Source organism: Myotis myotis, unplaced genomic scaffold (assembly GCF_014108235.1).
Source record: "Myotis myotis isolate mMyoMyo1 unplaced genomic scaffold, mMyoMyo1.p scaffold_m19_p_6, whole genome shotgun sequence".
Classification (NCBI taxonomy): domain Eukaryota; kingdom Metazoa; phylum Chordata; class Mammalia; order Chiroptera; family Vespertilionidae; genus Myotis; species Myotis myotis.
The window spans coordinates 24098005-24110075 of record NW_023416368.1 but is presented as its reverse complement, the minus strand read 5'-3'; the positions used below and the strand labels follow the sequence as shown (position 1 = coordinate 24110075).

General features: G+C 43.3%; 1 protein-coding gene across 8 annotated transcripts in view; it reads right to left on the bottom strand.

The window, feature by feature from the left end:
* Window positions 1–12071, bottom strand: part of PPP2R2B (protein phosphatase 2 regulatory subunit Bbeta) — a 376594-nt gene that overhangs the window by 37138 nt on the left and 327385 nt on the right. For all 8 annotated transcript variants that reach the window (XM_036313813.1, XM_036313821.1, XM_036313814.1 and 5 more), the window contains one exon: window positions 7198–7375. In XM_036313813.1, coding sequence (XP_036169706.1) covers window positions 7198–7375 — 178 coding nt within the window. The remainder of the gene's footprint in view (window positions 1–7197; window positions 7376–12071) is intronic.

Below are 12071 nucleotides of genomic sequence, written 5' to 3'. Positions count from 1 at the left end.
TTTGGCCCCTTGAGTGTGGCTCTTCCTAAGCCTTAGGAGTACCCTAATTAAGTTAATAACAATGTACCTACCTATATAGTTTAAGATTAAAAAATTTGGCTTTCTAAAGAAATTTCAATCGTTGTACTGTTGATATTTGGCTCTGTTGACTAATGAGTTTGCCGACCACTGTTATAGGGGAATTAGATTCCAAGGTAAGCATGTAAGTTACCCCTTAGTGACTCTAGCTTGTGTCCATTCATCCATTCATTCATTCATTCATTCACTCATTCACTCCTCCACACATTTCACAAATGTTCACAGAGAATCAGCCAATACTCTTCTGGGTGCAGAGAACATAGCCTAACACATGTAGCCTATATTCTAGTAGGGGACATGGTCACTAAACAAGGTAAATAAATACCATATACAGCATATTAGATAGTGATAACTGCTAAACAGAAAAATAAAGCAGGGAAGAGTGTATGTGTATGTGTGGGGGCAGGGTGTGCGTGTGTGTGTGTGTGTGCATGCGTGTGTGTGTGTGTGTGCGTGTGTGTGTGTGCGTGCGTGTGTGTGTGTGTGTGCATGCGTGTGTGTGTGTGTGCGTGTGTGTGTGTGTGTGCGTGTGTGTGCGTCTGTGTGCGTGTGTGTGTGTGTGTGTGTGCGTGTGTGTGTGTGCGTGTGCGTGTGTGTGTGTGCGCGTCTGTGTGCGTGCGTGTGTGTGTGTGCGTGTGTGTGTGTGTGTGTGTGTGCGTGTGTGTGTGTGTGTGTGCGTGTGTGTGCGTGCGTGTGTGTGCGTGTGTGTGTGTGCGTGTGTGTGTGTGCGTCTGTGTGCATGCGTGTGTGCGTGTGTGTGTGTCCCAGATTAAACAGGAGAAGGCTTTCTGGGTAAATCAAGAGTTAAAGTTTTTCCTTTTATTTTCTTATTTTTCTGAGCTCTTACAGTTGATTTAGCTAGAATTTAGTTAACATTGTGATGTCAATTCCCTATATGCATACCAAAACTAGGTGATGAGATTATAGGTCATTTTATAATCCCTACAGTAAATGTATATTATTAAATAAAGACAATAAACATTAAAAAAGTAGTTTCCTTGGCTTAGAACAAACAGTCCATGAGAGAGATGGACACCAGGAGCCTCATTTCTATGGGGGAAAGTTCAAGATAATATTATGATAAGTACCATGATCATAACAAAATGGAGTCAGGAAATTTGGATACAATTTTGATTCCAAATCTATTTTGCTCAGAGAACTTGGGAAATTCATTTTATTTCTCTGGGTCTCTCTCTCTCTCTCTCTCCCTCCCTCCCTCCTTCCCTCCCTCTCTCTCCCCTATGGTGTTGCTTCTCTGGTTGAACCCTGATCATTATACCCACCCTCAAGATGACATGGGATATAATAACAGGGGTGGAGTTTTATATCTTGACATTTCCAGTGCACAGTAAATGCTCAATAAATGTTTATGGATTTTACTTTAATTCCTTGTGACTTAGCAGCCTTCTGTAGGGATATGTAAAAATGCAGAAAACCCACAGTATGTCAATAGGCCAACATGCCAGGCCTGTAGAGTGTGACTCATTTAACCTGTGGTTCTCTTAGAAGATAATGAAATCCAAACAGCAAGGTAAGACCAGGAGGCTGGAGAAATGTTCCAGATACTAATTACTGTCAGTACCATGCCTTCCCTCTGTGCCAGGCACTCTGCTAAGCATTTTACATGATTACCTCATTTAATCCTCATGACAACCTTACAAGATAGATGGTGCTATTGTCTCCATGAACTGATGAGGAAATTGAGATTCAGAGAGATGTTAAACAACCTGTCAATGTCACACAGATCTTAGGAGAAGAAGTCAGATGCAAACCCAAGTGAGTCTGACTCCAGAATCTGCATTCCCAACTACTCAGCTATAATGAGCTCCGAGGGAGCCCAACAAGCCCAGGAGAAGTCTGCATAGCCGCGTTCTTGCCCTTTTTTCTGACTCCCTGAGGCTCAAAGGACTGGCCCGGTGGGGTTGGGGGTGGGAGAAATCCGCAGCCTCATAAAGCCCTAGGTCTGGCCGCAGAGACAGTCTCAGCAGCTACAAAAGCAAGGCACCAGGCCTGGGAAAAGCCACCAAAGCTGCACTGAATACGGGGAGGAGGGGCTGCCCTGGCACACACAGGCCACTGTGCTGGATGTGTCATTGGAAAAAATGCTCTCCTTTTATGCTGAAAGCCAGTCTGAGATTGACATGCACATTTATGGATAAAAGCACAGCAGCCACAAGGGAGAGAGATTTGTACTAGGCCTACAGCTTCCCTCAAAGCCTGCCTGGCAGGTTCTCACTGGATTAAAAAGGCCGCTGTCCATGGTACTAAGGAGTGACAGCTGAAAGCCACCAATTGAGGTTACATGGTCCCTTGATCAGGGAATCAACCCACAAAGGGCTGATTCACAGGGCTGATAACAACGAGGTCAAAGGTGAAGTACTCCAGTTAGCTTCTCCCAGTGAAATCCTCTTTCTCATGTCCAGAGGCTGGACTTCTGCAGAACTCTCCAGTCTTGCTTGCACCGTGTTCTACCTCACTCTGTGGCCCCTAGTCACCGTGGCCTTCTTAGAGTTCCTCCAACACACCGTGCTCCCTCCTGCCACAGGACCTTTGTACATGCTGAACGAATCTCTCCACACCTCTTTTCCAGGTTAACTCATGCTCTTCCTCTTTAAGGTCTCAATTCAGTAATCAGTTCCTCAGCAAAGCCTTCTTTTATTCCCTAGTCTATAGTAGGTTTTTAAAAATGCATTCATGGACTTATTTGTAGTTACAGATTCAATAGTCTGATTATTGGTTGCAAGTCATTCTGAAAGCAGACAGTTTCTTTTCACTTGCATATCCCCATAACTTAGTGCAGTGCCTGTCACAAATTAGGTGCGCAGGTACAGTTGCTGTGGTCAGTCTTTACTTGTACTCGACATGCATATATTTAATAGGTCCCATATTGGACTGGGGAAGAGCCCAGTTCAACGCATGCTTAGTCCTGAGAAGAGAGTTCAAAGGATCCTAGGTATAATGTAGTTTTCGTAAAGAAGCAATATATTTTTATAGCAATTTTTCTGTACTGTCCTAGAAAATCACTTATCTAGAAATAAGTTATTATTGTCCTGATGTAGTTAACCCAGGAAGGCCAACGTTTGACCACTTTAAACCAGAACCTGTCACGCAGGGACAGACTAGCTGTGGATGGAAAGGAGAGAATTCAAGACAAGGTGTCAGGAGGCTAAGGATGCCTCACTTTGATATGTGCTAAACACAGGGCCGTGAACCTCAGAGACCCTGCAAGTACCTGGTAACTAGGGTAGAATGAGCGACACTTTGCAAAGAGCACCCCACTGCAGAACCAGAGGAGAAGTCTAGAACTGAGAACTTGACCCAGGTAATGAATTCAGCAGAATTCACCATTCCAACATTCAACTTTTCTGTTTCTTTGTCCTCTCAATAATAATTAGGATTGTGTTGGTCCCTGTTTATAGGTCATTTCTGAGCAAGGTACTGCCCTAGGTATGTCTGTATGTGTGTGTTCATATACACACAATCAATCAATATTAAAAACACTCACAAATTCTCACAATCCTGTTTGATTGACCTCCTCTCTACACGTCCTGAAGGAGTGGGTTGGATAAGTTAAGACACAAGTTAAAGTTTGCACAGCCAGCAAGTAGTTGAGCTGGGTGAGAACTTTAGGCTGGTTGGACTCGAAGCCTGTGTTCTCAACCATAATTCCAATGTCACACCAAATGCTAATCACTGGAAGTTAAGACTTACAAAAAAATCATACCACAAGATCACTTGTCTTACTTTTCACTTAATGATTTTCTTTACACAAACATACTTTCTAATTTAAAGGGATTTTTCAGTGCCTAGGAAGTCATAGGCTTGATAGTTGTATTTTATACTATTCATTATCATAAATTCGTAACTATGAAAACAAAAATAGTCTACCTAGTGCTTAGAACACTGATAGCGAACCTTTTGAGCTTGGCGTGTCAGCATTTTGAAAAACCCTAACTTAACTCTGGTGCCGTGTCACATATAGAAATTTTTTGATATTTGCAACCATAGTAAAACAAAGACTTATATTTTTGATATTTATTTTATATATTTAAATGCCATTTAACAAAGAAAAATCAACCAAAAAAATGAGTTCGTGTGTCACCTCTGACACGCGTGTCATAGGTTCGCCATCACTGGCTAAGAAGACTGTGCCTACCACCTCTGTGGTACTCATGCCATGTTGTGGGAACCCCGCATCACTCCATCCTGAACCATCGGGCATTGGAAAAATGGTGCTAAACAACACAGGATTTAATAAGACCCGCCTGGTGGTTGATGTTTTCCTGAGGCTGTTTTGAAAGGTGGTCACTTCCTACCCTAGAGGTGGCTGCACTTCAGTGACGATGAGCAAAAGGGCCCTGGTTTGTACATTCTGCTCAGTGCTTAGGGTGGTCTGGTTGAAAACAACTATATAGATATCAGTGATCATCACTCTCATGATGACAATGATTATTTTACATATGGCTGCTTTAAGGGTGAATGACACAGTCTCATTTGTATGCTAGCATCTGGCAGGCTGTCTGACATCTGTGGAATATAACCTAAATTGTGCTATTAATATTTCCCCTTTGCATTCTCCCCAAGGCGTCTGTCTTCCCAAATGCCTCAAGAAACTTCCTTCCCCTTGAAGGCCTAGAGGCAAACTTCAGAAAATGTGTCATCTAGTTTGGGGACAGCAGCAGCTCCGAGTGACAGCAGCTGAGCCTGAGCAGATTTCTGGCTCTTGGAATAGACGTAAAGGGAGAAAGGGAACCACCACCCACACTCATTCTATTAGCAGCTGCACTTCCAGGCAAAATCTGTAGGCAGGTTCTCACAGGCTCAGACAGTATGTGGAGGTGGCTCTGTGAGCAGCAAAAGCTGCCAGTCATGGTCCTGATGGCCAGTTCTCAGTGTCTCCCAAATCACCTCTACCTGCTTAAAACCGCCTTCCCTGAAAAGCCTTGTGGAGCTACTGAACACTCTTCTGTGGTGCAGACTAGATGGCCGTGTGCCAAAACCAGGTCTTTTCTTCTTATGCACATGTACCAGTAGCTACACTACATTTTCCAGCCTGCCTTGCAGTTAGAGGTAGCCATATGACTCACTTCTAGCCAATGGAATGCACACTATTTTAGCTTGGCTCATAGGAGCCTCCCTATTGTGGTCCACCACAATCTTCTCCCTTTGCTGTCCTGATGCAGATAAACATGATGACAAGATGAAAGAAACCCGAATCTCTGAATTGGAGGAGTCAGTCTGGTGATGGGGATAATCAATGTTAGACTTTACAAGAGAAATAATCTTTTATATGCTTGAGCCATTATGAGGGACTATTTTATATCAGAACATTCAAAGCTTTACTCTAATTATTAGAGTCTAATATCTTCTTAAAATAAAATTTCCAGGTTAGATTTAATAATCAGCTATTTACTAAATATCTCCACTTGGAAGATCTACTAATACTTCAAACTTGACATGTTCAACCCAAATGGAATTTCCAATATGTCAGAATGTTCTAGGTACTGGGATACATAAATGGATCATATAAAGTCCCTTTCCTCATAGAATTTACATTCAAATATGGGGAAATACCAAATGTATAAATAAAGAAACAATTTTAAATAGTGATAAGTGCTATTGTGATAACAGGGATAGAGGGTTATTGGAGGCTACTTGAGAATTAATGGAAATACCTCTGAGGAGGTGGCATGAGATTGAAGTCTGAATGATGACAGATAGTTAGCCATGTGAACTCTGGGGGAAGAATATTCTAGAAAGAGGGGACAGCAAATGCAAAGCATGAAAGTAACAACAAGGTGTATCCAGGAACAGAAAAAAAAAATTAGTTGGCTGAAGCAGAGTGAATTAGCAAAGAGTGATATAACAGGACACCACAGAGGGGGCAGGGTCCAGATTGTGTGGCATCTTCCCGTCCAAGGTAAAGAACTTAGATATTATTCTATGTCAATGGGAAGCTATTAGAGTGTTTTAAGCAGGGGAGAAATGATACCCAGTTTACATGTTGAAAGGTCTCCCCTGTATGGGAACAAGCATTTGTAAGACAGCAAGAAAGAAGGAGACCATATAGATGAGTGCAGTCACACAGGTGAGAAAACAGTGGGCTTTACTAGTGTGGCTGGTAGGAGTGCAGATGGAGAGAAACGAGTTGCTTTGAGATATAATTTAGAGGAAGAAAAGGTAGGGCTCAAGGGTAGATTGGGTTGGAGGTAGGAAGGCTAGTGAGTGAGAAAAAGAATATTGACTCCTACATCAGTTGTTCAGCTGTTTGGGTGGAGAAACCATTAACTGAGATTGAGATTTCCAGGTTTGTGGTGGGATGGCTCACATGACACGTACTGAATAAGTGTCTGACTTGTATTATCAAACAGAGGGTCAGGATAGTGCAGTAAAAATACTGGCTCAGAGACTCACTCAGCAATTTCCTTTACTTCTCTAAATTTTAACTAAACATGAGCTAAATACTGACCTTATGGGGTGGTCATATCAAATACACCCTTGGTGGATAGAGATGGAAAAGAAGAGTGATGGGGACTTGAGGATTGCAAATAAAGTTTGGTTTTTGATCTGGATGCTGGTTACACAGGTGTGTTCTGTCTGTGAAAATCCATTCTAATATTATATGCGCACATCTCCAAATGAGATTCTATGCAAAAAGTTCCCAATGCAGTGCTTAGAACTCAATAAATGGCAGCCATTATTATAATACAATAAAAACCATGATGCATACCTGCGGTCCATGATGTCCAGACAGGCCATTGAAGAATACTTCAATAAGAGGAAGAAACCCTTAACTGAAGTCTAGGGTCCTATCTTATAGTTGATAAAGTCACATCTAGTTTTAATTCAAGACACACAAATACGTCTGTATGAAGGAATTGATTCAGAGTTCCAATCCAGAGCTCGTCCTGGCCCACAACTTGTAACTCAATGCTTCCCTAATGTTGTTAGGATGAAAGAGCATCATAGATGCCAATGTAATTTAAAAGACAACAGTTTTCCACAAGTGCTAGATGTTTAGTTATGACAACTCCTTTCATTCCACTTTTGCCCAAGCCTGCTCTTACCTGAATACTCCTAATTCAAGCCAACTGGTTATTGGACCCAAGGAAAGGATACTAAAACTTTGATTGGTTATTTCAAAGTTCCATAGGTTAATCCTCAGGTCATCAGCTGACATGTAGGTTTCATAGTCGCTGTTGACTGATATGGAGTTGATATGATATGTGTGTGCGTTGGCAAATACTCTTCGCGGGGTGGCCTCCACCATCAGGTCCATGGGTCTGAGGACAGGCACCTGGGAAACAAGAGAAATACATCCTTTTAGGACCAACGCTCTGCACTAGGAAAAGAGCAAGCATGTTTATGTCCTTTATGTTCACACATAAAACCATAAGCACATCAGAAAGAGCTCCAAGAGAAGGAGACATAAATCATGCTGTTCCTATTCCCTTCTGTTCCTTTTAATTTTACTCTTTTCAAAAAAATGTCACCATCACTTAGGCCAGAGAGGTTAAGTAATTTATGTAAAGTCACACAGCTCGTGCTCATGCCTGGCACTCCTCGTCTCTGGAGTCTAAGACCTTAGTTACTCCATATTCTAGGCCCTGGAAGAATGCACTTGGGACATGGGAAACTAAATAGACATGTCATGCCGGTGATGTGTGCTGTGATGGAGGTCAGTAGGCACTGCCCAGGCAGTGTTGGTCAGACAGGTCCTGTGTCAACCTGGGGAGGTCAAGGGAGCTGTCAAAAAGGAGAGACTACTAAACAAGGCAGGACCTGAGGGTTTCTGGGAATCTACCAGGCAGAAGTGGGGGGTGGGGAGGAGAGAGCTGTGCTCTAGTCAGAGAGTTCAGCTTGTGCAAAATCTCTGAGGGGAGAGTGCAAAGTATATATGGGTAAATGTGCGACTCCTGTGTTCTGGGCCTGGGAGTTCGTGATTAATTATTCACTCAATAAATATTCACTAAATCACTCCTTTGTATCAGACATGATGGAAACCTGAGTTGGGTTAAGGGGGTAGAGAATAGACGGTGTGCTAGTTGAGGTCGGGTGGTCATAGAAGGCCTCTCCGGGCGTGGCATTTGAGTATAGGCCTGAATGCAGTGAGGGAGGGAGCCATTTTTCTCTCTAGGGAAGAGCATTCTAGGCAGAGGAAACAGCAAGTGCAAAGGCCCTGGGGTAGGAGAATGCTTAGAGTGTAGGAAAAACAGTGAGAGAAGCGAGGAAGGAAGGATCCTGGTAGGAGAAGATGTGGGCTCACAATCAGGGCTGGATCACAGATGTTACTGGGAATATAAGGAAGGCTCACGGAGTTGCCCGTAGCTGTCCATTACTTACCGCCCTTCCTGTTAAGGCATTCCCTCCTTCTTGTGTCTCTTCCTTACCTCTCCACCCCTTCTGTCTCTCCCCACCCCTTTCATTCTTCCTCCCTCAGCTTCTTTCTCATTATCTTTGCTACCTCCCCTCCTGGGAAATCCAAGATCATCTTTCACTTCCCAGAACCTATTTACTAACAAAATGAATGTTGCTGTCACATGGCTTATTTGGTGACCACGCTGGCGATTCTTCACAATCTTCCACAGCAGCTACATGGGTGTCGGCCTTGGGTCAGAGAAACCCCCTTCAGAGACACAGTGAAAGCTGAGCTGCATCATGGAGCCCCCCGAGGCCCCCGGTTTAGATGATGTCTGTGAAAACGCACAGCAGGGAGAGGTAGAGGTGAGGACTCAAGCGCCTTCCTGCACTGACTCCTCATAGGGGAAGAACAACAGCTGTGTTTCCCATGGCAACCTCCAGTGCCCCAGTTAAGTCCACAGATTCAAGGCAAGACTCAGAGGGGGAAGATGGCCAGAAAGGAGTGAAGAGCAGAAAGAACATGGAGTCGGAGGAGGGAAAGAGAGAGATGGCCATCTGTGGAAGCACATGATGGGTTTGTAGCTGTTCAGTAACCTTGGGCAAACACGGGAAAACTGGGGTTAAGTACCATCAACGTAATCAACATTGTGGGGTCTTTTAAAAAAATGCTCTCAATTTAAATCCACGCTTGCTCTATAGCTCCTTGTCAGAGTTCAACAGCTGTTCCCCACCACCCTCCCTAAATAACTGAGATTACTTTATATTGAGACTAATAGGATCTGCTAAGGCCATGAGGTTAGGTGGGCTCCATGTCATCAATTAGGAAATACATACAGGAATGTATGACCTCACAGTGACCCCCAGATAAAACCTTCAGGAAACATTTATTGAGCATTTACTACATGTGGGGCAGTCACCATACAGAGTATCCTGAAGAAGCTTAGAAAATACACAGACCCGCCCTAGCCGGTTTGGCTCAGTGGATAGAGCGTCGGCCTGAGGACTCAAGGGTCCCAGGTTCGATTCCGGTCAAGGGCATGTACCTGGGTTGTGGGCACATCACCAGTAGGGGGCGTGCAGGAGGCAGCTGATCGATGTTTCTCTCTCATCGATGTTTCTAGCTCTCTATCCCTCTTCTTTCCTCTCTGTAAAAAAATCAATAAAATATATTAAAAAAAGAAAAGAAAATTCACAGCCCACACTTCTTGTTCCTGTTCATAACCAGCCCCTTTGGGAAGCTGCAGCGTGGCTGGTTGGTGTAGAAAAGCAACCGGAGAGCTGTCCACCCCCTCCTGGGCGCCAGGAAACCCGGCAGCGGTGCTCTGGGCCCACAGGCTTGAGGCCTGGTGGAGAATATGGGCAGCTTACACCATCCCATCAATGGCCCTAAATGGAGAGCAGGGAGAGAGGCTAGAAAGTTCCAGAGTCCAGCCTCACTTCAGGTTTGCCATCTTGCCCTTCCCTGGGCTTCCTTCAATGAACATCCTTCGTGACTCTCCAATGACAATTACTGTGGTTTGGGATAAAGCCAAGAGCTAAACAGCACCAGACGTCATTGTCAAGGAAGAGGGAGTGAGTCACCTTGAAAATGGGGACAACATCGGGTCCGGCTTGTCAATATCCCTGTCCCAAAGCAACACGGCTCAGCGGTACCGAGCAGCCCTTTCAAACAGGCGTATGTGATGACGTCCTAAGGACTAGCTGAAACGGTTTTAAAGGAAACTTTCCCCCATTTCTAACTTCCGTGCATGTTCCTTCTTAAAATCAAATAATCTAAGGAGATACCCACAGCCTATGCCAGTGATGGCGAACCTATGACACGCGTGTCAGAGGTGATACGCGAACTCATTTTTTTGGTTGATTTTTCTTTGTTAAAATGGCATTTAAATATATAAAATAAATATCAAAAATATAAGTCTTTGTTTTAATATGGTTGCAAATATCAAAAAATTTCTATATGTGACACAGCACCAGAGTTAAGTTAGGGTTTTTCAAAATGCTGACACACTGAGCTCAAAAGGTTCGCCGTCACTGGCCTAGGTTCTCCTCCCCTTTGCAAAAGAAAGACAGAAGACCGACCCTCACCCATCCTGAACCTTACTACGGTGCCATTGTCCAAGATATAAATACTTTTGGGAGGGACAATTGGCCAGTACTGTCAATCAAGGCCCCACAAATGCCCCTACCCCTACCTCATTATAGTATGAAATTCTAATAAAGTTTTACTTTTTATGTTTAATCATTACTTGTCAGAATTATATGTCAGTGTTATTTCAGTGAATTGTGCCCTATTAATTTTAAAGAAATTATATCCACAAGAAAATTTTAAACTCTTATAGTCATATATACATGGGAGGAAATTCTATTTGTTGTAAAAATGATCCAAAAAGCTTCTAACACTTCTTTGGGGGGAAATACAGTGGAAATACATGTTTAAAGAAGAAAAAGGAGGAATATAAGGTTCTTTTAAATAACTTGTTCACATATTTTTTTATGGATATTGGTGGGTATCTAGTTATGATGGGATTTAAATTTCTTTGCATGCATTAAAAGGTGATATAACACTTTTATTCCTAACTGCCTATGTTCCATATACTCACAAAACCACATTCTCTGTAACTACTTAACATCACAACGGAAATGCTTATTTGCCTATATACAAATGCCCAGGAAAGTACATGGCTTTTCAAACTTCTTCTAGGGGGTACACAGGTACAACATGTGAAGCTGTTATGGTGTAAGAGAATTTTTGGAGCCAGCAGAGCTGGGCTTGAATCCTGGCTAGAGCACTTACTGGCCACACGGCCTTGGGGCGTCACTTCCCCTTTCTCCATGTCAGTGTTCCCTTCTGCAATGTTAGAGAGAGCAGCTCTCTCAGTAGCTTTGCTGAGAAAACTGAGCACAGGGCCCGATACTTACCATCTAACCAAGAAACACCGACGGAGAACTTACTTTGTGCCAGAATTATGCTAGCACTTTCCCATGTTATTGAATCTCCACAAAGACCTTAAGAGGAAGGTACAAATACTGTTCCTACTTTACAGATGTGGATCCTGAAGCAAAGGAGGTCATGAAACTTGCTCAAGGTCATACAACCCCTAAGCGGGGGAGCTGCCCTTGAACTTGGCAATCTGGCTCCAGCGCCTATGATACCGTTATTAGAATTTGTACGATCAACTTCCAATTATGGAGAAATGGTCCCTTTTGAGACATTGCCTAGGGAAGATTTTTCTGACTTTTTTCTATTGGCTACGGGGTTTAGGCACCCCTTCCATCCAACCAGGGAATTCTGACATGATTACAGAACGTAGCAGTAAGTTCTATAACAGCCTCTCCAACATAGCATCCCAACATTGTATCCCTCAGGAACAGGGCTAGTAGAATGATTGGTCACTGGGTAGCAATTAGCTACATTGAGAAAAAAAACAAAGCAAGCTGCTGGCTTTTCTGGTTAGGAAAATAGCTTCTGTCCACACACTGTCATGAAAACCTTGAACAACACGGTCGTTCATCCAATTATCAAACCAACCTGGGGGGCAGAGTCTGGCGTTGCGTGTACCCATTATTAAAGGGTAATTCAGTGTAACAAACCACATCGAGTATGTACAAAGGCTGTCAAATAAAATAAACCA